Genomic DNA, 26,411 nt, shown 5'->3' on the forward strand with positions numbered 1-26,411 from the left:
TTTGAGTGTTGCATTATTAACAACATAACAATTATTATGATGAACAGTCTTTTTAGAAAATCTGTATACACATCTGACTATTTTCTTGGGAAAGAAATCTTTTAAGTGGGAGAGTATAAGCACAAATGATACACATATTTTTAAATCCAATTCCCCTATGGACAAAGTGCTCTCCAGAAAGGCTATTCCAATCTATAATTCTTCCACTTACCTTTTCCAGAACTGAATATTATCATTTTTCTATGTAATGGGTGAAAATAAAAATATTTTCAAAACTGCTATAATTGGCAATTCTTTAATTACTGGTGAGATTGAACCCGCTTTTATATTTATTCACCACTGTATCTTTTCTGTAAATTATGATCAATGGCTGTTTTCCGGTGAGGTATTACTATGTTCTTATTAAGCTGTACAAGTATATTCTGCATTAAGAATATAAGTCCTTGGTCTAAAATCTGTGACAAATATTGTTTCAGGGATGTTGACTTTCATTTCGTCACCATGCCTTAAATTTCAAATCACCCAACCCTTTCTTCTGTGATTTCTCTCATTACTACTTTTTAATAAACTTTCTATTTTAGCATAATTTTACATTTACAAAAAAGTTACAAAGATAGTGCACACAGTTCTCATATATACCTCATCCAGCTTTCCCTGATGTTAACAGCTTATTTAACTAGGGAAGATTTGCCAAAACTACTATTTTTATCTGGATTTCCCCAGGTTTTCTACTAATGTCCCCTTTTTCTGTTTCAGAATCTGATTCATGACAACACATTGTGTTTATTTTTATTTATTTAAACAAAATTTAAAAAAAATTTTCGACCACGCCACACGACACGTGGGATCTTAGTTCCCTGGCCAGGGATCAAACCTGTGGCCCCTGCACTGGAAGGCAAAGTTTTAACCACTGGACTGCCAGGGAAGTCTCCAACACATTGTATTGAAACATCATGTTGCTCTCATCTCCTCTGCTCTGGGGCAGTCCTTCCTTGATTTTCAGGGCCTTGAGATTTCTGAAGAGTAATGCCTGCTAGGTCACTTCGGTCATGTCCAACTCTGTGCAACCCTATGGCCTATAGGCTGCCAGGCTCCTCTGTCCATGGGATTCTCCAGGCAAAAACACTGGAGTGGGTTGCCGTGCCCTCCTCCAGGGAATCTTCCCAATCCAAAGATCGAACCTGTGTCTCTTACCTCTATCTGCACTGGCCGGTGGGTTCTTCACCACTAGCACCAATACCGGTTGTGTAATTTACAGAATACCCCTCACTTGAGTTTGTCTGATATTTTCTCGAGATCAGACTGGGGCTACGGGTTTGGGGGGAGTCTGCCCCTGAGGTAAAGCACTCTTCTTATCACAGCACACCAGAGGGGACCCTTTGTCAATACGACTTATCCCTGGGGATGTCAACCTCCATCACTGGGTTAAGGTGGCATCTGCTATGCTCCTCCACTAGAAAAGCTCCTACTTCTGCCTTTGCACACTCTGTTGTTTGGAAGTGAGTCATGAAGTCTAGGCCCCACGCAAGGGGAGAGAAACAAAGCTCCACTCCGGCATTATTTTTACACTTAGAACATCCTTACAATTAAGAAGCCCCTTATATTTGCTACTATTTTTGTTTTATATTTTTCTTGTACAAATATAGACATCTGAGACTTTTGCCTGGTTTACCTCTATTCTAATCTAAATTGGGAAGAGTCTAAGGGGAGAAGAAATGTGGCAAGATGATGAGGACATTTCAAAATAACTTATCCTGAAAAAAAGAGAAAACAAACATGCTCCTGGTCTTCCTAATGCTTCTGAATACTGTGAAAGCTTAAAGCACCCTGAATACTTGTTCACTTCAGCTCCAATCAGCTGGACCATTTATCCGCTAAGGATCAACTGTATTTGATCACAGACCTGTTTATGCCACTTATACACGTTATTTTACTTATATAATTTAATCAAACACATACACCAAGGGAATATGAGTTGCTATTCCTCTAAAAACTACACATTTCAGAGTAAAGGAAAGTCAGTTATTAAAAAACATCACTGGTGAAATGTGGGAAACACAACTCTAAAAAACTGAGGTGAGGGAGAGTAAAAACCTAGAATTCTGCAATCAGACTGCTTCAGTGTTTAACTTCTCATTCGACTTTAAAGAACCTAAACTGGAAACTCTGGATAATGAATTTAGGATAGCATAAGTGAAAAAAGCTAAAAGAGTCCACAGCAGCAGACTCACATTCAACATAATGATATTAGTTTCATAATAAAAGACTAGTTAAGTTAAAGTACATTTGCATGTGTTAAATGAAAATATTTAAGATGCAAATGCATCATTTTTAAATGATTCCCTTGTGTGAATTCTTTTTCTTTGATTTTCCCAATCAATTCTGAGTCTCATAAAAGGGCAATCATATCATGGAGGAGGGCAGACATTTAATTTATAATTCCAGAAGACAGAAGTAGGAACAAGAAAGGCCGATTTTAGTTTAAGAGGAGCAAGAACATTCCCTTTCAAATTAAGCAATACTTCAGCACTAGCATCATTCAAAGTGCTGAGTCTGTTAAGGAGATTAAGAAGCAATTCTTTCAACATATACTTTTTAAAAGCCTACTAGGAGTCAGGTATTCTGCTGACACAAAATATCAGCGGCAATACATATAGCCCCATTGTCAAGGTATTCACATTCCAGTAGCAAATATATATCTAGAAAGGAATAACAGAACCAGAATATAACAGGTGCTCATAACAGAGTCCTAGTTCTAAATTCTCAGGAGTTGAGGGGGGAAAGGTATGGGATGGCTCAGATCCCCTTTTTCACCTCTTTCTTCAAATGCACATTCCCACCTGCACATAAAATGTGTATATTACCTTAGGGGATCTGTGCATTTGCAAAACCAATCAACAAACTCAGGGAAATACGTACCAAGTGTTAGGGGAGTTGAGTATACACAGGCTTCAGAGAAGAAGTAAAATGTGAGCTGACCTTTGAAGGATGAATAGGAGTTCTCTAGACAATGAAAGGAACTAAGCAAGCACATAACAAGCATAGGAAACGATATGAACAGAGGTGCCATATATGCTTAACTTGCCACTGTAGTCCTAGCACCAGCCACAGTGGCTGACTCACCGTGTAAGCTCTCACTTGTCAAAGGAATGAACTATGAGGTTGGTGCAAACATATTAACAGCATACGTTGATAACTGTAACATGTGAGGCAGTTACTGCAGCATACTCAAATTGAGAGCATTACCAAACCTTTTCCTTGCTTGAGGATGTGACCTTTAGTTTAACCACCTAGACCTGCTACCCTGGAAACCAGGTAGATGGTAGGCATTGAGTATATTGCTAGTCAAGACCAACTGTAATAAAAATGATCATTGATTGGCATATTGCATCTGGACCAGGAGCAAGTCTGAATGATCTGTAAATATCCAATGAGGATGTCATGCTTTGGACTTCTCTGAATGCAGGCCTTTGTAGGGAACCCTAGAAACTATGCTGAAGAACTGTCATAAGGTGCGACTTCCCTGGGGGTTCAGTGGCTAAGACTCTGTGTTCCCAATGCAGGGAGTCCAGGTTCAATTTCTGGTCAGGAAACTAGATCCTGCATGCCACAACTAAGACCCAGCGCAGCCAAATAAAAATAAATAAATTTTAAAAATTAAAAACAATGGAAAAGAATTGTCATAAGATCCCTTTGAATCCTGAGATCCCTGCCTAGGGTATGAGGCTTCTTCTCAGGATAGCCCCTGCACCTGCTGATATAAATCTTATACTTCATACCTGGAACCGTGTCATATGGGGAGACAAGGGTCCCCAGAGGGTACGTGACTTGCCATTTGCTTGAACTGCTGCAGACAACTGCCCTGTCTGCAGGCAAGAAACACGGTCTGGCCGGGTAGTGCTGTGAGTCCACAAGGTCAGCTGAACTTTCGGAAAACCTCAGGTAGGCACTACTCACACTTCATTGCATGTGATGCCCATTACAATTTCGTGAGATGAGAATCTCCATTTTCTTGTTATAAAGAAGGAAAGGGAGGCTCAGACATGTTAACTAATCTGTACAAGTTCACAGAGTCAAAGATGATAAATGAAGGCCGGATCTTAGCCTAGGTCTTCCAGGCACCAATCCCTAGGACAGAGGAGCCTGGCGGGCTACAGTCCATGGGGTCCCAGAGTTGGACATGACTGTGACTAACACTTCCACTTTTTTCCAGGTACCAAACTCTTTCCCTTGGAATATACTCCCTCTCCTGGTCACACGTGTCAGTAAAGGCGACAGGGAAGGTGGGATGGTACAGACCACATGGGGTGTGACACAACAGTCTAAGGGCTGCGGACCTGGTTCTCCAGACAGTTGGGGAGCATCACAGAATTGAAGGTGGGGAAGTGACAGGTCAGATTTTTTTATATATATAAATTTATTTATTTTAATTGGAGGCTAATTACTTTACAATATTGTATTGGTTTTGCCATACATCAATATGAATCCGCCACAGGTGTACACATGTTCCCCATCCTGAACCCCCCTCCCATCTCCCTCCCCTGTACCATCCCTCTGGGTCATCCCAGTGCACCAGCCCCAAGCATCCTGTATCCTGCATCGAACCTGGACTGGCGATTTGTTTCATATATGATATTATACCTGTTTCAATGCCATTCTCCCAAATCATCCCACCCTACAGGCCAGATTTTAACAAAGAGGAGGAAGACAAACAAAGGTGCCCGCTTAGAATAACAGGGGGGCCTGGACAGGCTTCTAGATCTGGACAAGCTCGCTAAGATTCTCTGTCCCCAGCCATTCTGCACATAGTGCCAATAAACAAGATCCTCAGTGCAGTGCTCAAGGCAGCGATGTCAAGACCTCATACGCCATCAGAAATGAAACTGCACCGAGATTTACAGAGATCTGGGGGACTTCACACACATTCACCCAAAACGTGGTATTTCAAACTTGACCTGGAATCACAGTGAATAAAAGTTCTACGTAATCCCATAGCTACCTATGTAAGACATCGAGCAAGAAAACACCCAATTCACAAGTCATGGCAAAGACAAAAGTGTTTTTACAGCAGAAGGAAATTTTCTGATGTTTGGAAAAAACATAAATCCTTTAAGAACAAAAGATGTATTTAAATCACAGCTCTCCTGAAAGTATATCTACCGAAAACCCTAAGACTTTGATAGGATTTACTTCCCAAGAGAACTTTCTGAAGAAAATAGATATCGTATTTTTTTCAAGGTAGTTTTTAGGTAAAAATCTGCTGAAGCTCAGAAAAAGAGTGAAATAATTTCTTAAACTTTCTCTCAGTTTAAGATTCTAGGATGAACAGCAACACATAATTATAAGTAATTAAAATGTGCTGCTGCTGCTGCTAAGTCACTTCAGTCGTGTCCGACTCTGTGTGACCCCATAGACGGCAGCCCACCAGGTTCCCCCGTCCCTGGGATTCTCCAGGCAAGAGTACTGGAGTGGGGTGCCATTGCCTTCTCCAATGCATGAAAGTGAAAATTAAAAGTGAAGTCGCTTCAGTCGTGTCCGACTCTGTGCGACCCCATAGATGGCAGCCTATCAGGCTCCCCCATCCCTGGGATTTTCCAGGCAAGAGTACTGGAGTGGGGTGCCATTGCCTTCTCCTAAAATGTGCTAGTTATATTGAAATATATACATTACCATATATAAAACAGATAGCTAGTGGGAAGTTACTGTATAACACGGGAAGCACAACCCAGCGCTCTGTGATGACCTAGGGGGGTTAGGATAGGGGGCAGTAAGCTGTGGGAGGAAGGTTCAAGAGGGAGGGGACATATGTATACTTATGGCTCATTCACAATGTTGTATGATAGAAATCAATGCAACATTATAAAGCAATTTTCCTCCAATTAAAAATAAAAATAAATGTGCTAGTTATTTTTAATGCATCTTAAGCATAAAGCTTTTGGGGAAAAGAACTTAAAATGCATGATTTTAATAAATGTTACTGACTGATGGTGCTTATTTAAAACTTAAACATAAAGAAGAAAATGAAATGCCTTAGCTTTAAAAGTGACCATTAATCACTGATAATAACAATGGTAATAATACAGACCTTTCACATTGGATTAGAACCAAGTGGACGATAAAAATTTTAAAGAAGCCATCAAGTATCTAAAGCTCAAAACATAGCTGCTGGAATTTAGATAAATTTAGCTGGCATTATTTAACTGATGGCCTACAAATACTACGAAACTAGCTTTGCATTTTATTATCATTATGTACATATTTAATGTATTATCAATCCTGAATATTCATTGGAAGGATTGATGCTGAAGCTGAAACTCCAATACTTCGGCCATCTGATGCAAAGAACTGCCTCTGGAAAAGACTCTGATGCTGGGAAAGATTAAGGCAGGAGGAGAAGAGAAGGACAGAAGATGAGATGGTTGGATGGCATCACCGACTCAATGGACATGAATTGAGTAAGCTCCAGGAGTTGGTGATGGACAGGGAAGCCTGGCATGCTGCAGTCCATGGGGTCACAAAGAGTTGGACACGACTGAACAACTGAACTGAACTGAACCAATTCAGTGTGTGCCTGTATTCTCTTTTCACTTCTTTGTTCTCCTTCATAGAATTGTGACTATTCATAGGAGTAGTTATTTTCAGACTGCAATAATAGCTTGTCTGTCAAGGTGACCAATCAACTAGGTGCATATTCTGACATCTCTTATGTGGCAGTAAGTCTATTCTGCTTGTTACCTGCTAGAGTTTCAATGCCCTCAGAGCTGCTGGGCTGCCACCCAGCTCTGGTGGTGCAGATAGAACAGGGAGGGCCTTTCCAGAGACCTCAGGAGACCTCAAAAATGACTGAAAAGCAGGCTTAGGTTTCAAAGTCATCTGCTTAGCCAACCGATATAACTCAAGTCTGACATGCATTTATTTCTAAAAGACATACCAAATTCCAAACACAATGATCATTTAGCTGGTTCTGAGACTAATCACAATGAAGTAAATTTTATTATTGTTCTTGCCTGGTATTAGGGACTTTCACTCTCAACAAGAGCATAATCAAAAATTGTGTATGTTCGGATCATTTTTACAAAACAACTCTGCTGAACTGATAAGAATACAAATTGGAGAATTTCACTGTAAAGAAACAAGACATTCTTTGTTTGTAAATAACCAAAACAAACAGCTAGGAATGTGTGATTCTGAATGAAGAAAAAAAGATGGCTGTGATTAGCAGATTTTGTGCACCCTGGTGCTAGTAAGTATTAAAAGCCATTAATGAGTCTTAATAGGTTAAACAGTCTTCTGCACCTATAATTTGCTTGATGAGAATCTTTTACATTAAAAAAAAGAACAAGCATGAGTTTTGTACTAGCCAAATAGTCATAATTCACAGAAGCCAAGGTGCAATTTTTTGAGGTTCACTAATCACAGAATTTTCATGCTGGCAGGACTGTCCCCTGTCTGTCTAACTGAACCTCCCAATGTTTCAGATGAGGAAACTGAGAATCAAAGTCACTTGTTCCCAGATAGAAAGATTAGCCAGCAAGCAGATATTTAACTTGGCTCCATTTCTCCCAACACGAGAGCTCTTGCCAAGATAAACCACCATATTCCAAGATGCCTTTCTGAAAAGGATGCCAACAATGAGTTGATTGTGATTACAAGCCTGCTTTGAAATACCTTCGGCTTCACTATCTACTTAATAAGCACAGCTGTCCTTTCCACCTGCACAGAACAGGTAACTGAGGGAGAAATGAGAAGACCACGGGGCTTAATGCAATCGGTCGGCCTGACGTCCTTGTGCAGACACAGGAGGAAGCGTGGTTTTCCATCAAAGGGCCAGCTGCCTACGACTGAGATGGAAGCAAAGCTTTCAGTTGCCCACTAAGGATCTCTCCACATTACCCAAGAGGCCTCCACGTGTCAGACCCACAGTTGTGACACACGAAGGCATCCAGGGAAGCCTTTCTGTTAAGCAAGGGCGAGTCACATCCATTGTGGATCTTCTCAGAAAGAAAAGGGGAAAGAGGGGGTCATTTCCCTGGCATGCCTAAAAAATTTGGAGTCCTGAATCAAAAAGGTTTGAAACACTGTACTGGGTTAATGTGCTGGTTTGCTGATAAGGCCAATTACGGAAAAGGGGGTAGAACGAGTCTGTAAAGACAATTAAAAAGAGCTTGCCAAGTATTCACTCCAATTTATGTTATAGCCTTAAACGCTCTTCACAAGGGCTTCCCTGGTGGCTCAGACGGTAAAGCATCTGCCTGCAATGCAGGAGACCCGGGTTCGATTCCTGGGTCAGGAAGATCCCTGGAGAAGGAAATGGCAATCCACTCCAGCACTCTTGTCTGGAAAATCCCATGGACGGAGGAGCCTGACAGGCTACAGTCCATGGGGTCACAGAGTCAGACATGACTGAGCGACTTCACTTTCACTTTCTAAACGCTCTTCACAAGTTAGGAAAATAGGCCATCTTACAACTACACGGTTGAGGTGAGGTGATGTGGACAAGGTTCCCCAGCCTCTGAGGGTAGAGCTGGAGTTCAAACCCAGGTCTGGTTCTCCCCTCTGCTTCTCAGTCCACAGCTTCCAAAGGTCAGGATTGGGACAGTGAGTATGGTCCATCAGCGTCAGCCTCTCAGCCCTTGTTCCCAGTTCCACGGTCTCAAGGTCATAAACGGGACTGACACAAGGCAGAAGATGCAGTATCAGCTGACAAAGAACAAACTTAGTTCTTTAAGACAGGCACACCAGGAAACTCTAATCCTCTGGTGAACTTTTTTGAAGTTGCTCAGTCGTGTCCGACTCTTTGAGATCCCACAGACTACAGCTTACCAGGCTTCTCTGTCCATGGGATTTTCCAGGCAAGAATACCGGAGTGGGTTGCCATTTCCTTCTCTAGGGGATCTTCCCGATCCAGGGATCAAACCCAGGTCTCCCGTATTGCAAGCAGATGCTTTACCCTCTAAGCCACCAGGGAAGCTCCTCTGTAACTCCCAGGTCTCTCACTGTTGCAGAGGCACGCAAGTGTCAGAGACTGTGAGTGACAGTTAAACCGAAGCCTGAAAAAGACGGAGAGGAGGAAAACTTTCCCAACTAAATACCAGGGCAACCTGGAATCCTCTGAACCTTCCTGGATCAAGCTGGCCTGTTCCCGACAGCACGCTCTGCAGCCACCTCAGCTTTGGAAAATCTGAGCGAGGACGTCTCCCTCCTCTGCAGACTCAGAGCAACGCCGTGGCTTCCCCACGATCACCACTCGGACTGTGCTCTGCTCAGGACCCCGCACTTACACGAGCATGACCTTCCGCGATCTTATCTACCCAGGAATCAGAGAGCAAGTGAGACAGACTGATGGAAGGCCAGGATAAGCACCCTAACATTTATCTCATTCAAACCGGTAAGAATTTACAGAGAACGCACTGAGCCTGCTGCCGCTGGTGATGACGATGAAGACGGTGGTGAGGGTAAGAATCACAGCAGTAGCTGTCACATCCTGAAAGCTTCCCAGTTAAACTCACTCGAGCCTCCCCAAAACCCTAAGGAGGTAGCTTATATTGTTATCTAGATTTTTGTAATAATAATACCAAAAAAGAAAATATGAATGCAGAGAGTGGTCAAGTAACTTTCCCAGGGTCACAGCTAGTAAATGGTGGGCACAAACCCAGATGGTCTGGCTTCCTGGTCTCTGTTACACCACACTGCACTCTCAATAGGAGTGGGGAGATATGTGAGTAAGACTGTCCATTGAGTCAGTGATGCCATCCAACCATCTCATCCTCTGTCGTCCCCTTCTCCTCCCGCCTTCAATCTTTCCCAGCTTCAGGGTCTTTTCAAAAGAGTCAGTTCTTCGCATCAGGTGGCCAAAGTATTGGAGTTTCAGCTTCAGCATCAGTCCTTCCAATGAATATTCAGTCTGATGAATATGCTGACTCTAGAGAGAAGCTAATCAGAGGGAGATGGGCATGTTCTCAGAGAGGAGGTACGTTTCACTAAGGACTGCGGTGGGGCTGCCTGTGAAAAAACTGTGGGACTGCAAGCCCATCACCAGAGCTGTGCACAGAACGTGTGTAAATAACGGTGTGTGGTTTTGCGGGTGAGGGAGGAAGGGGCTGGGGGAAGGAGACTGAAACAGGAGGGTGCGGTAGTAAACAGAGTTCAGCTCCTCCAGCACCCCGTGTGGTATGCTGAGGGCTAGTGGAATCTATCCTGGAAGAAATGGGAGGCTTGGGGAGGCTCTGAATGGGGAACCCAGCTGCCTTTGGGAAGTGCTCTTTGGTGAGAGGACTGTGGCCTTGACTAAGAGGTGGAAGAAGTGGAGGGGTATGGAGAACAAAGAAGCATCAGTCCCAGTGACTGGCCACCTCCCGGCACACAGGGATAGAGAGGACTGGTGTCTTCCCTCCACCAAGACCCCGAACGCCGGAGCGGGTCTCAGGTATGGACAGGCGTCCACTCCCATCTAAATTTCTAAGGAAACACTAACAAAGAGCTCTGAACTTTTCCTTTATAGTACTGTTAACAGTAATAAGGGTTGCTCCGTCTTTCTAGCCTATGAGTGAATAGAAAATTCAGGGAGAACGGTTCATGCCCAGGCAATAAGGAGGCTGACAGAAGGAGGAGAAGATGGAAAAATAAAAGAGACAACGTGGGAATGCAAAGAGTACAGCAAAGGGCCCTCCCCATCACAATGGGGAAATCATTGCACACCACGAACAGGCTACAAGATTAACCTAAGCAGCAAGAAAAGGTTAATTTGTGCTCTATACGCTGTTTTAATAAGCAGGGAAATAGGAAACAGATTTTAGAGAGGCACTAATAAAAATAGCTCAAGTAAAAAAAAAAATCGTGCTGCAAAAGCTTCTGTTATTTAGAAAACGCACTTCATGTGGAAAAGCTCATTCACCAGGATGACGCCTACAACGTGTGATAGCTGTCGTGTCTGATTTCAGAGGAGCGGGGCTGGTCTGCACCGGCTTCTACACCCAAGACAAGCCTCCCTCCCTCAAAGCCAGCAGCCTGCTGTCCCCCTTTGTCAGCTGGAGGAGACCTAGCTGCCCCGTGATTGCTGGAGTCTGGGGGCTGCTCTGGTTCAAAAAGTGACATTGAGCTGGCTCTCATCTGAAGGCTACAGACTGCCCTCTTGGCAGTTCCTTCAAAAATTCTGATGGGAAAAGAGAACAGCCACTGCCAGGTGCAGAATAAGTCAGTGCTAATCGTGCTCCTTACCTGTCCCTTATGATGACTTCACCACAGGACTGGCAATAAAACGTGCAACATTCTTGGTCTTGTGAGCTTTGATTAAACACTGAAATCAGTTCTAGAGGAAATCAAGGAAACAGCGTGTCTTAAGAGGTTTGGGATAAATATATTGACATACTTAAAGAGTTTAATAGCTGCAATAAATTATCACCAATAAACACTGTTTATGATCTACCCAGAAGTACACACTTAATTAGTATTATCTGATGACTCAACGCCAAGCAAATATTGGGAATGTTTTTAAAAAAACACCAGATTCTGCTACATGTTTCACAGCTAGGTATTGCCCTAAAAATTATGTATGTAACATAGCACTGAGTTATCTCCCTCATTCTAGAAATACCAATACTAAAGGTGAGAGAGAAGGAGCTATTTCTTCCACATTGAGCTAACTACACACAGCTTCTCCTTCCTTAGCTTTCTTCTGCTAGACTTAGGGACAGTTTTTCATCACTGAGACTGCTGGTAAACAGAGTTCTTAAGTTTAATTCGATTTAAACAAAGCTGATGTTCGGTCTGGATCGTATCAGTCTGTACAAACAATATCAATCTTGAAATTGGTCTTTATTGGGAAGGTCTCTGGGAATGAAATAGCTCCTAAGAACAGTTCCATCTTACAAGAGCAAAACTCAATTTCTGATTAAAGCTGTGGGAAAACAAATTATTTCCCACAGTATATGAAAGAGCAATGTAAGACAGAATGTTCCCTTAGTTTCTGTTATTTCATTCACAAAGAAAGGAAATTTTCATTTCCAAAAAACCCCGAAGAACAAAAAACCCAATCCACAAAAATATCTGTTAAAAAAGTCTGAGGCGTCCCTGGTAGTCCAATGGTTAAGAATCCCCCTGCCAACGCAGAGGACACAGGTTCAAGCCCTGATCTGGGAAGATTCCACATGCCACGGGGCAACTGCGCTCATGTGCCTAGATCCCGTGCTCTGCAACACCGCAGTGAGACGCCCACACACAGAGAGTAGACCCAGCTCACTGCGACTAGAGAAAGTCCGCATGCAGCAACGAAGGCTCTGTGCAGCCAAGAATCAATAAAATAAAAAATAACTTAAAAAAATTAGATTAAAAGAAAAAGTCTGAAGAAATGAGGTTATATCCATTAGAATCAAGCCATTTGAATTTTGTTGTTACTTTGTATCTTAAGATCTTTTAAAAAACATCCATGCTAGAAAGTTTAAGCCTTGAGAGTTAAAAATTCTTCTGTTTAATTTCTAAGACTGCCCTGTAGCACTAAGGTGAACCCAACAGTATTCTTTAACTCTGAGCAGAAAATAAGACACCCCAGATTTTCCTTTCAGGATGGATAAACAAATTTTCAACGACACACTGCCCTCTGCTGCTCGCCCAGCGGGATGCAGGCTCAGGATCAAGTCAGAACCTTCTGATACAGGGGCATCCTGGGAAGTACTGCTGCCTGGGGATGAATCCAATGCTGATGCTCCATCAAATTTTACTGCAGCCAGTTCTGGGTCAAGGGTCACGTCTGACCTATGTGTTCAGAACCGTGTAACAGTATGTCTACTGTAGTCCTTAAAAGAGTATTCTTATAGTCGAAAAGTTTACTTTGCAAAAATTTCGAAACATAAGATTGAATGCTAAAACTATTTGCTTCCTACCACAGATTTTGATTTACGTTTACAATAGTATGCACCTATCTGATATTTTGTACCTATCTGATATTTATTCACTGAGCAATGGTTTCAGTTCAGTTCAGTTCAGTTCAGTCGCTCAGTCGTGTCCGACTCTTTGCGACCCCATGAATCACAGCACGCCAGGCCTCCCTGTCCATCACCAACTCCCGGAGTTCTCTCAAATTCACGTCCATCGAGTCGGTGATGCCATCCAGCCGTCTTATCCTCTGTCGTCCCCTTCTCCTGCCCCCAATCCCTCCCAGCATCAAAGTTTATTCACCACCTATTATGTGGAAAGCACTAAAGCAATTAAGCACTGAGGAATCTATTTTGCATACCCCTTAATGCACTGCAGAACAGGACTTTGAATGTTTTTCCTTTTCAGATGGTTAAGCAAAATACATGTTAAAAATGTAGAGAAACTGGAGATCCAAACAATATGCAAACCAACACACAGCAGTCAATTTACTGCGTCTGACAGTTAAAACCAAACAATAATGTTTGCTTATTTAAATTAAAAAAAAATAGTTCAAGTTTTGCTGTTTGTCTAATAACTGTTACAGAATACGCATAGGCAACAAACTAATTCTGTCTCTGGAAGGTTTCCATGCCTCCTCGGTATGGGACCTAAAATCATGGTCCCAGAAAACCAGCAGCAGATTTGAAAACACTCCACTGTGGCTTTCACGCCTGCTTGTCCCCAGTTTCCAGATGTGACCCCTGATTCCTGCAGTGGTTACTGTTCATCATCGCTAAAGAAAGGCAAGGACGTCACAGGAGTCTGATTCCCAAGGCCTCTTTCCTGAAACCACCCTCCCCCTGCCCATCATCAGGTACTCTCAGAGCGTCTGTTAGTCTGTGTCCCATCTCAAAGGCCCATCCCTCCTTCCACGGTTATTCCAACAGTCATTCTTAGATTTATCCTATGCCACTTCAGCTCCAGGACATTTCTTTCCTATAACCAACCCTGCTCAACTCAGACTGATTTTTCACTCATCCAGGACTTGAGCAAAAATCACTCTCTAGCAAAAAAAAAAAGTAAAACTCCCTCTACTTCTCTTTCTTTTCAAACGCCAGGACAGAGGCTCCAGGAATGCCTGACATCTCCCCAAGAGCTCTTGGTTACCATCTTGCTGACTCTGCCTCAGGGCTCCTTGCAGCTCAGATGAAAGGCTTCATATCCACGTGGCAACAGAGAAATCCCAAATGCAGCTGTTAAGAACTTTAATCCTTCTCAGAGAATGAGCATCACAGCCATTTATTACAGCCTCCGCTTCCCCTTTTTACAGCATTTTCAATCCTCTGAAGCACAGTACTCAAATGGCAAGAGAGGAAATGTACCAAAAAGGTCATTAAATTATTTTCAGAAATGATTCTATGGTCTTACTGAATCCATACGCCAATAACAGAATACTGGAAATCTAACAGGCATAACAACAATATGCATCAAACTTCAATTCGGAATCTTTCTACTGGGCTGGCCAAAACCTTTGCTTGGGTTTTCCCCTAACATCTTCTGGAAAAATCCAAAAGAACTCTTTGGCCAACCCAATGTCCTACTCTCTCTAGTTGGAAATGTCTCTACATGTATGGGATTCTTCCCATCATTGCATTCTCTGGTCAGATATCACTCTCCCAGAGTGACCTTCCCTGACTCTCATCTGCCCCTAGTCATGCCCTACACTGTTATTCTGCTTTACTCCTCCTACGGCACTTAAGTCTGTATCCAAGTAACTTGTGTGTTCAATATTTGTTTCCACCATTAGAATGTAAGCCCTATGAGGGCAGAGATCTTCTAGCTTATCTACTTGTATACCCCAGCACCTAGATCAAAAGTTCATATTTGCTGGATGAATGAATGCCTTCATACAAGGCTTTAAAATCAACCAGGTCTGGCACACTCGCCCTCTGATTTCATCTTCCTATCAACTCTGTGAGCCAGGTTATTTTACAGTTAAAGAAACAAAGCAGGGAGGACACAGGAAAACCTCTGTACCTTTTACTTCATTGTGCTGTGAACCTGAAATTGCTCTTAAAAAACACAGTCTCATAGGAAAAAGAAAAAAAAAAAAAAGACTCTTAAAAAAGGCTGAAAGAAACAAAGTGACCTGTTCAACTGCATGCAGTTAATAATGAGCAGAGTTGGCAAAAAAAAACAAAAAACAAAAACTTAGATCTTTTGGACCCTCAGCTCTTTCCTGCAGGTGATGAGCCTGATCCCTTCACTTGGGAAAAGTTCAACTCTCCCCCCCCAAAAAAAAATCACCTTTGATTTATAATGAAAAAGCAAATGCAGAGACAGAAAGGCCAGCGCTACTCACCGGGGCGGCTCTCGGCCCGCGCGTGTAGCCGCAGGTGCAGCCCGTCCCCGGGCACGTGCTGCAGCCCGCGGCAGGTGGACGGCGCGAGCCTGACCCCTGCCGGCAGCCGGAGCTCCGTGCAGCCGCCGGGGCTCTGCATCCGGAGCGAGGACGGCGTTACCGAAACAGCCATTGGCAGACCTCCTTCCTTGGAATCCCTGGGAATTAGAAATAACAGGCGAGAGATGATTTCACATGGATGAAAACCAGACGATGAAAGAAACTAAAATGGCCAAGGAGCCCTCTGTTCTTCAATCAGGGCCCTGAGTCTAGTCACTGTCCCAGGATAAAAAAACAGCAGTGAACCTGTCATAAAAGAAACGGATCTATTAAATGAGGTCAGAGTACTTTCTTCTGTCAATGTAACATTAAAGTTCACAGACACATTTTTCATTCTTTTCTATTCTTTTTTTTTTTTTTAATGTTAACCATGCATTTAAAGCATGCACTTTTTTCCCTTGCTAATGATCCTGAGTGCCAATCTCTCCTCTAACCCTGGGCTTCCTCCCTGTACTGAAGCCTGAACACCGCCCCCTCGCCGCCTCCAGCCATTCTGTTGCACAGCAGGCCACTTCCTTTCCGGACACCCCCTCTCCTGTCTCACCACTCTTTCTGTCTTCAGCTTCTGTGAACCAGCACAGCGGAATGCTGGTCGGTCAGACATCACTCCCTAGTTCATCAGAGTACTTCTGGCCAGAAAATTCAACAAGGTTGCCTAAGACAGTGGCTTATTCACCTTTGTTTCCCTTGACCCTAGCGTGGTTTGGACATTTATTCACTCACTCAACACCCCTTTTTTGGGTTCTACAATGTGCTAGGTACTGGGAATAGGACAACGACTAACAGGGCATTTTCTCTGTACGCTGCCCCCACCCCAAGTAGGGGACAGGCAAGAAAAATAGGAATGATCAAGACAGCATTAAAATGACGCTGTACTTACTCATGATAAACATAGGGGACTATGGAAGCAGTGGAGAAGGGCAGGGACTCTCCCAGGCCTAAGCACTAAATAAATGTTATGTGAATAATGAACGGATGAGTCAGTGACATATTGTTTCTGAGACCAGCATTTCAATGATATTTTATGTTATTTATAGTAAATTAGGGTAAAGCATTGGTATTTGATATACAGGATTTTGATAAGGAGGCCTGCTGCTGCTGCTAATTCGCTTCAGTCGTGTCCGACTCTGTGTGACCCCATAGACGACAGCCCACCAGGCTCCCCCGTCCCTAGGATTCTCCAGGCAAGAATACTGGAGTGGGTTGCCATTTCCTTCTCCAATGCATGAAAGTGAAAAGTGAAAATGAAGTCACTTAGTCGTGTCCGACTCTTAGCGATCCCATGGACTGCAGCCTACCCGGCTCTCCAGCCATGGGATTTTCCAGGCAAGAGTACTGGAGTGGGGTGCCATTGCCTTCTCCGATAAGGAGGCCAGGAGTACGTAAAACAAAAGGCACAGGAGAAAAAAAAAAAAAAACTGTCAATTTTAAGAATAAAAAAAGAATGAAGAGAACAATCTAGTGATGTAGGAATACCAGGCAAGAAAGGATCCAACCCACTACAAACACAGATCACTTGATGTAGTAACAGAGTAAAACACAGCTGCTGTCTACCAAGCACCAAAAGTATACAAGGGGATAAAGACATCTAGAAATGATCCCCCTGTGAAGCTGGAACATGCTTAGCATTGGACCAGAGCAGCAAAGCACAGCAGCAGCCCATCTGCTCAGTGTCACTGGAGTGCAGAAGATGGGCCACCTGCCTGAACGTCATCCAAGTAGAGAGGTCACACCCTGTGTTCATGTGTGAATCTTGGCCAGGCTTCCTATTTTGCCTTAGGAAGGTGTAAGATTATTTTATGGCTAGTTCCTTTTTGAAGCATGTGGACCTGCACTTAATTGGCAATACAGAATCAAGAACTAGAGTCTTGGGAATTTCCTGGCAGTCCAATGGTTAGGACTCTGAGCTTTTGCTGCCACGGCCGAGGGTCTGCTCCCTAGTCAGATCCCGCACCGTGCTTGGCAAGGTCAAGAAATTTTAAAAAGAAATTAAACAAGAAATTATTTAAGAAACAAAAAACAAAACAAAAAAAAAAAAAACAACTGAGTCTTTTCCAGAGAAGACAATATCAAACTTAGTCAAAAGTCTAGTCTTCAGAAATGATGTTGAAGAAATAATCCTCTAAAGCAGATGTCAGAAAACTTTCTATATTAAAGGCCAGATGGTGAATATTCAGGTTTTATAGATCATATATGGTCTCCAAGGCACAGTCTACTTTTTCTTTTTCTTAACAACCCTTTAAAAAATATAAAATCCATTCTTAGCTCACAGGCTGTTCCAAAGCAGGCCACAGATTAGATCTGGCTCATGGGCCATGTTTGCCAACCACGGCTCTACAGACACAATTTGTCCAGTTGGTTACTTCAGTGACTTTCAAGCTGAACCGTGCAGTTGGCAATTGGAAGTGTCTCAAAGGAAACCACCAGGTTCCCAGGTCTCCGGCCCCCTATCCCTGGCTTACCACACTTCCCCCTATCCCTTCCCCTTCCCGAAAGACTCAGTTACACAGGGCAGAGAAAGGTAGGCACCTGACCAAGGGCAGGAGCACCACCGGGGCCTGGGGTAGACGTGAGAAACCCCACAGGGGGAGGAGAGTGGCAGCCAGGAGGGCCGCCCAGAGAGGATGCCCCGTCTCACCATGGAGTTTCTGGGCCCGTCTTGGTCTGCTCAGGTGGCCATAACAACACACCACAGAATGGACGGCTTAAACAACATTGATTTCTTATGGTTCCAGAGTCTGGGAAGTTCAAGATCAAGAAGCTGACAGACTCCGCTCTTGGAGAGGGCCTCCATCTTGGCCTTCTGTCTCCTCATCTGGCAGGCATAGGAAACTCTGGTGTGTCTTCCTCTAAGGACAGGAATCCCGTCATAGTGGCTCCACCCTCATGACCTCATTGAAAACTGATTATCTCCCACAGGCCCCATCTCCTAACACCCTGGCATTGGGATTTAGGGCTTCAGCATTCCCTGAATTCTTAGGGAACCAAAACATTCAGTCCATAACAGAGCCAAGCAGATGAGGTAGGTGTCAATAAAGAGTGGAGGGAAGGGAAGTAGGAAAGAATGCCAGTGGAAAACTCTACACAGAGTGAAACTTACCGAGTATACTAATACACGGCATGAGGATAGTGGAAGCCAGGATTCGCACGGTGGGAGAACAGCTACAAAGAGGGCAAGGGAGAAAACCACAATGGATCCTGTGGTAGTAGACTAGAATCTGAAACACTTGGGCAAAATCATGATTCCCAATGCATATTTTAGGTTAGCACAAAAGTACCTGCACTTTTGCAAGTGCTGAAATTTGCTATTTGATATTGGATTACATTCTAAATAAATGTGATTATGTTATATATCATTTTAATGCACATTCCCAATTTTTTGCCAATGATTTATTACTTGCTATTTATTTTATTTTAGACTATGGAAATGATGCTACAGAAAAAGCAAATTCCAGTGATTTTCTTATTTGAATTCAAAATGGGTTGTAAAGCAGTGGAAACAACTTGCAACACCAACAACACACATGGCCCAGGAACTACTCATGATCATGCGGCGCACTGGTGGTTCAAGAAGTTTTGCAAAGGAGATGAGCCTTGAAGACGAGGAGCGCAGTGGCTGGGCATCAGAAGTTGACAACAACCAACTGAGAGCATCATCGAAACTGATCCTCTTACAACCTCAGGAGAAGTTGCTGAACAACTGGACATCAAGCATTCTACAGTCGTTCAGCATTTGAAGCAAAGTGGAAAGGTGAAAAAGCTTGGTAAGTGAGTGCCTCATGAGCTGACTGAACATCAAAGAAATCATTGTTTTGAAGTGCTGTCTTCTCTTATTCTACACAACAATGAACCATTTCTTCATCGGACTGTGACATGCAACAAAAAATGGATTTTATACAACTGCTGATAACTAGCTCAATGGCTGGACAGAGAAGAAGCTACAAACTACTTCCCAAAGCCAAACTTGCACTAAAAAAAAGGTAGTGGTCACCACTGTTTGGTGATCTGCTGCCCATTTGATCCACTACAGCTTTCTGAACTCCAGCAAAACCATTACATCTGAGAACTATGCTTAGCAAACTGATGGATGCCTGCAAAAGGGAGTGGTCAGCAGAAAGGGCCCTATTCTTCTCCACAACAAGGCCTGACTGCACATCACACAATCAATGCTTCAAAGTTGAACAGATTGGTCTTTGAAGTTTTGCCTCATCTGCCATATTCCCATGAACTCTTGCCAGTACATTTTTTGCAGGGAAAATGCTTCCACAACCAGCAGGAGGCAGAAAATGCTTTCCAAGAGTTTGTCCAATCCCCAAGCACAGATTTTTATGCTATAGGTATAAACAAACTTATTTCTCATTGGCAAAAATGTATTGATTGTAATGGTTCCTAGGGCTTCCCTGGTATCTCAGCTGGTAAAGAATTCACCTGCAATGCAGGAGAACCTGGTTTGATTCCTGGGTTGGGAAGATCCACTGGAGAAGGGATAGGCTACCCACTCCAGTATTCTTAGGGCTTCCCTGGTGGCTCAGTTGGTAGAGTCCACCTGCAATGCAGGAGACCTGGCTTTGATCCCTTGGTTGAGAAGATCCCCTGGAGAAGGGAAAGGCTACCCACTCCAGTATTCTGGCCTGGAGAATTCCATGGACTGTATAGTTTGTGGGGTCACAGAGTCAGACACCACTGAGCAACTTGATATAAAATTCATAATTCAAAACCAAAATTACATTTGCACCAAAGTAATAAATAAAGTTAATAAATATAGGTGTATTATGATATATTTACAAACACATACTATACATGAATACATAAGCATAATACATATGCCATACACAGACTAGTTCTGTCTAGTAGAGGGTCTGGGAGAAGTGACACTCCAATAGTAATGAGCACACTCTATACCCAGATCTTGGTTTCTAAAGGTCATTTTCTACTTAAAAACAAATGGAAAAAAAAAAAAGAAACAAAACAGAGTTCCTTGGAAAAAATAACTACATCCAGGATTGGGACAAGAAAAGAATGAGATGAGCCTGAGTCTGGAATATCTTACTGTGAAACTAAGTAAGCTAAGCTAAGTCACTTCAGTCGTGTCCGACTCTGTGCGACCCCATAGACGGCAGCCCACCATCCCTGGGATTCTCCAAGCAAGAACACTGAGTGGGTTGCCATTTCCTTCTCCAGTGCACAAAACTGAAAAGTGAAAGGGAAGTTGCTCAGTCGTGTCTGACTCTTAGCGACCCCATGGACTTCAGCCCACCAGGCTCCTCCATCCGTGGGATTTTCCAGGCAAAGTACTGGAGTGGGGTGCCATTGCCTTCTCCGAAACTAAGTAAAGAAGAAATCAAAGACTAAAAAAAAAAAAAAAAACGCAAGCAAAGAAACAGACATCATCTTGAAAGGACTTCCCTGGCCACATCTGGTTGTAATTTGAGGAAAAAAAAAAGTAACCCACTGAATGAAACATAACCACCATACTGAGATGGGTGTAAATAACTGAGTGACTGTACCTCAACTAAAAATAATAATAAATAAATAAATCTGAATAAAATGAAAGTATGAGGAGGAATAGGGCATTCCCATACTCTCAAAGCAGCTCTCCAATTAATACTTATTGATAATGAAAAGAAAAAGGGTAATTTATGGTGAAGAAGCCTGGCAGATACCACCTTATTTAAGTTCTCAAAGTTAACATGAACTTTAATTGAATAAATCAAAATCATGTGCCACAGGATGCAATGAGAACACAGCATCAATTTTGTGATATTCCTGCCAAAGATGTACAACCTGAATCTAATCTTGAGGAAACATAAGACAAAACCAAATGGAGGGATATTCTACAAAATAATTGGGCTGGAATCTTCAAAGCTGTATCATTAAAGTCAAGGAAAACCGAGGACGTCTTCTAGACTGAAAGAGATGAAGAAAACATGGGGATGCAGGGCATCACTCTGAACTGGATTCCTTCGCTTTTATAGATATTAAGTAGACAACTGGAAACACCAGAATAAGGTCAGACTGTAAGACAGCAGTAACACATTTCCCAGTTTTGAGAGTTGCATGCTGGTTGTGTAGGAGAATGTTCTCATTTGTAGGAAAATTCAGAGTAAAAAAAAATATTCAAGAGTGACAGCAACTTACCCTCAAGTTCACAATTGTTTCAAAACAAAGTTTTTGAACCCTAATTGCCCACACTTTTTACCTGTGAGGCTTTTGTCACTATTCTCTTGTGTTTTTTCAGAAACTGCTTGAAACTACCTAATGACTTCGCATCTCACTGAGTCCAAGCTAGGGTCCTTTCAATGGTCTCTAAGACCCAGTGATATGCTAGAGGCAGTTGTTAAAATTCCAGGTATTATGCAAACCAACTGACCTCACTTTGGTAGTTTGACATCATCTACGGTGAAAGTATTTACACCTCAGGAATTAATAAATGCTGCAGATCAGAAAGGATTTTTGTTTGGTTGGTTTTCCTGGAGGAAGGTCATTGGTTTTCCTGGAGTAGGTCATTTCCTGGTGGTTATTTCCATTTCCTGGAGAGCACATCACTGTAATAGCCTTTACTATGTGCTCCACCGGCCCATCCACATCTCTCTGAACCAAGCACCCCTTCCTATTTCTGTTCTCTCGGACGGTGACAGTCTTTCACTGGGTATCGTACATTTCCAAACATCACCCCTTTCAGTTTATTGTTCCAATGTTAGTTTTTCATTTGGAATAAAGGGTTGGAATTTTTTTTCCCTATCCCTTTTTCTGTTTTACTTTTCCTAAAGCCTTGTGTGTTTATATTTGTGTGTTTTCGGCCCACCTCTTGCCACCATTAGACTATAAGCTCATTGAGAGCAAATACTTTCATCTTTGCTGTATTTTCATCTAGCTGTATACCTAGCACCTAGAATCTTAGTTTGGGCCCTAGAACAGGAACTCTGTAAACATCTGTGGATTTAATGAATGGCCAAGGTTTATCCCAGGAATGATAAGATGGTTTAACATAAATAGATTTTCCTAATGCAATTCACAGATATAAAGAATAAAGGGAAAAAAATAGGACCATCACAATACGTGCAGAAATCATTACAGAAAACACAATGTCTATTCATGATGAAAACCTTTAGTAAACTAGGAATATCCCATGGACAGAGGAGCCTGGTAGGCTACAGTCCATGGGGTCGCTAGGAGTTGGACACGACTGAGCGACTTCACTTTCACTTTTCACTTTCCTGCATTGGAGAAGGAAATTGCAACCCACTCCAGTGTTCTTGCCTGGAGAATCCCAGGGACTCGGGAGCCTGGTGGGCTGCCGTCTATGGGGTTGCACAGAGTTGGACATGACTGAAGCGACTTAGCAGCAGCAGCAGCAGCAGAAAGGGACTATGCAATGTACCAAACAGACTTTTTCCAAAAAGTCAAAATTATCACACTTAATGATGAGATGCTAGAAGTATTTCTTTTAGGATTAGGAAAAGAATAATAATATCATTTACACTAACTGTAAATAGACTAAAAATTCCAATTAAAATAAAGAGACTGTCAGAATGGATTTTTTTTTTAAACTCCACTTAGTACAAGCTTTTAAAATTTTACATATAAAGACACAGGTTGAGAGTAAAAGGGTAAAAAAGACATAACATGAAAACAGTGTAGTTAGCTGATTTCTGACAAATATACTGAGTTATTTCAATGAAAGAAATGACAGCTATTTAATTAACAGTGATGGAACAAATGGAGATATTCTTAAAAAAAAAAACTTTGACACCTACCTGATGCCAAATGCAAAAAGTAATTTGACATGATCACAGACCTAAATGTAAATGGTAAAACAATGCAATTCCTAGAAAATAGACATAGGAAAAAGTCTTACGACTTGGAGGTAGGCAAAGATTTCTTAAGACACAAAAAACACCAATTGTTAAAGAAAAAAAGGTGCAGTACACTGGACTTCACTATGCTTAAGACTTTCTGTTCATCAAAAGGCACTATTAAGAAAATTAAAAGATATGCTACAGATAAGGAGAGAATAGTCTCATACTCACAGGCACAAACAAAAAAGATCTTATTTCCAGACTATACAAAGAACTCTTTAAAATTCAACAATAAGACAACCGGATATTAGAAGACACTTGACAAAAGAACATATATGAATAACCAAAAAGCAAATGAAAAGGTGCCCAACATTATTAATCTTGTATTTAATTAATAAATCTTGTATTTAATTAATACAAATTAAAATGACAATGAGATACTACTTTAATCCACTGCTGCTGCTGCTGCTGTTGCTGCTGCTAAGTCGCTTCAGTTGTGTCCGACTCTGTGCAACCCCAGAGACGGCAGCCCACCAGGCTCCCGAGTCCCTGGGATTCTCCAGGCAAGAACACTGGAGTGGGTTGCCATTTCCTTCTCCAATGCAGGAAAGTGAAAAGTGAAAGTGAAGTCGCTCAGTCGTGTCCAACTCCTAGCGACCCCATGGACTGCAGCCCACCAGACTCCTCTATCCATGGGATTTTCCAGGCAAGAGTACTGGAGTGGGGTGCCATCGCCTTCTCCGACTTTAATCCACTAGATTAGCTAAAATCCAAAACTGACAACACTCAATGCGGACTAGAAAGTGAATGTGTTGGAATTCTTTTTTTTTTTTCCCCTGGCTAGAGTATAAACTGGTATAAACAGCTTTGGAGAACACTTCCTTCAGCAGTTTCCCATTAAGTAAAGTCATCTAGATGGCACTAGTTATAAAGAATCTGCCTGCCAGTGCAGGAGACACAAGAGATATGGATTTGATCCCTGGGTCAGGAAGATCTCCTGGAGTAGGAAGTGGCAACCCACTCCAGTATTTCTGCCTGGAAAGTTCCATGGGCAGAGGGGGCTGGTGGGCTACAGTCAATGGGGCCACAAAGAGTCAGACACGGCTGAGCGCATACCCTATGACCCAGCACAAATACAACAATGTACAAGTTTTATTCATAATAAGCTGGCTTGAGAATCACACAAAATATCCAGCAATAGAAGAATGAATAATGAATTGTCATATATTCATACAGTGGAAAACTACTTGGCAGGAAAAAAATGAACGGACTATTGAGCCATGTGATAACATATTAATAGATGAAACATGAATCTCAGAAACACAGTAGAAGAAACCAGAAACAAACAAGTACATACTATATGAATCCATTTATGCATGATTCAAGAAATGACAAACTGATCTTTGCTGAATGAAATTAGAATAGTAGTTACTTTTTGGGTTGGAGCAATTGACTGGTGGTAAAGCTCAACAGCCAAAGGACACTCGGGACAATGAAACGTTAGGTTTCTTAACTAGCTTAAAGAAGGAAGAGTTATCCAGGGGAAGCATGAAGGGTTCCTTTGATGAGGGGAAGTAAGGATGTTGTCTTGTTTCCTTTTGCCTAAGGTTTTGGGCCCAGAATAACTTTACAAGGTGAATTTGAATTGGACATGAAGCACTTCTTTGAACTCATGATTTGAGAAAGGGAAGACACAGCAGAAAAAGAGCAAGAAAGAATCCCTATTTTACAATTGAAAAAAATCAAATGAAAGGATTCTACTCTGGTGAAGTAAAGCTAGGATTGAAACCAGTGCTCACGCCAAATCCAAAACCACTACACCGGGTACCTGGCTGGTTTCAGGGAAAGAGAAGGCTAAGCATCAGAGTGAGGTCTACCTTCAGAGTGGTTCTGTGTAATCAACTTCTCAGGATTTTAACATCTAACTCACTCTACTTGAAACAGTGGTCACAGTGAACAGTCGAGGTACCATACATCACCAAACCAAACAGGAGAACACTTTTCCTGAAAGTTTTATGTCTGTGTAATGAACAGCAAGTTATTGCAGATTTCTTCTTGGAACTACGAATATGAAAGAAAGAAACAGCTCCCAAAAGAAGCCTGAAACCCTTGCTAGCTGTTCACGGAAGACACATTTATTGAACGGGTGCGTGCGTTCCTCTGCGTAGAGAACAGCTTGTGCAGAAACCAAACCAACAAAAAAGGAGTATATTTACAAAATAGGAAATTCTCATATTAGAACAGGTAACGAGGATCCCAAAGGGGCAACGTATTTTTTGCACTGTTTTGTTGGAAGCATGGGGCACTGTCAAAAGTGTTGCACATTAGGGATCCTCAAACTTTAATGTGCATCTGAATCCCGGGAATCGTGAAGTTCCGATTCAGCAGGTCGGCTATGGGGTTGAGACCATGCATTTCTAGAAAGCCCCCGGGTGATGCTAACTGGGAAGAAGGTGAGGCGGGGTGGGTAACCGGGGCGCGCGGTTTGCATGTGTGGAGAGGGTACTCCACTTTAAGGAACCCAGAGGCTCGCTCTAAGCAACTGGAAAAAAGAAATTCAAAACCCTATCCTTCCGAGGGAGGCGGAGCCGGCCGGGGCGGCGTTAAAGCGAGCACGGCTGCGCCTGGAAGGCCAGACTCCACCGCCCGCCTTACCCCAGAATCAGCAGCGCGCTCTGCAGCCGTCTCCGCACCTCCAGGAACACGCGCGCCTCCGCTGCAACCGCCGCCATGCGGACGCTCAGCCGAGAGCTCTGGAGACCCGGCCACCGGGGCCGGAAAGCGGCTGCACGTGCGGCTTGAGCAGGAACCGCGGCCGCGGTGGCGGCCGCGTGGGCCTCTAGGACCTGGAGCTCGGGTGCCCGCCAGCCCACAGCGCCACCTGCCGGGCGGAGAGCGCGCCGCCGCGAGGATTCCATCAGTGAGAGTAAGCGCTTTCAAAGCCGGCCTTTGGGTCAGAGCTCAGAGAAAAGGTGGGCACGGGGAAGCCAAACTGTTCTTCCACTCCGCTTCTTAAGGGCGCGACCTGATGCACCAGGCTCCCTGTAAATGACCTTCAAGGTCGGACCCCAGAACACTGCTTTGGGTAGCTTGGGGAGAGATGAGACTGGACGAGAGGGGTAGGCAGGCATTTATCCCCAGCAGGGTCTAGAGCCCAATTCCTCACCCCAGATGCACTTTACCTTGAATTTGGTTTTGTTTTAATGAACTATAGTCTCTTTGGTTTTTTGTTTTGCTTTTATAAATCCTGGTCTGTGTTTGATAGTTCTCCTCTGTCTTGAGGCAACAAATGGCCAGGA

At 43.0% G+C, this 26,411-nt stretch overlaps 1 protein-coding gene across 6 annotated transcripts in view; it reads right to left on the reverse strand.

Annotated features, from left to right (window-relative positions):
* UBE3D (ubiquitin protein ligase E3D) overlaps positions 1-25,965 on the reverse strand; it is a 175,852-nt gene extending 149,887 nt beyond the window's left edge. Inside the window, exons 1-3 of one of the 6 annotated variants that reach the window (XR_009738402.1) lie at positions 25,768-25,943; positions 15,215-15,411; positions 11,218-11,308 (exon numbers count right to left, since the gene is read on the reverse strand). Coding sequence is in view for 3 of the 6 variants with exons in the window: in XM_061427301.1 (XP_061283285.1) it covers positions 11,218-11,308; positions 15,215-15,411; positions 25,768-25,844 (365 nt within the window). In the remaining 3 variants the exon portion in view is untranslated. Of the gene's footprint in view, positions 1-11,217; positions 11,309-15,214; positions 15,412-25,767 lie in introns of those variants that run through there. The other 5 variants (XR_009738401.1, XM_061427301.1, XM_061427299.1 and 2 more) reach the window with 5 other exon arrangements.
* Positions 25,966-26,411: the final 446 nt, after the last annotated feature.

This window comes from Bos javanicus, chromosome 9 (genome assembly GCF_032452875.1).
Source record: "Bos javanicus breed banteng chromosome 9, ARS-OSU_banteng_1.0, whole genome shotgun sequence".
In the NCBI taxonomy this organism is placed as follows: domain Eukaryota; kingdom Metazoa; phylum Chordata; class Mammalia; order Artiodactyla; family Bovidae; genus Bos; species Bos javanicus.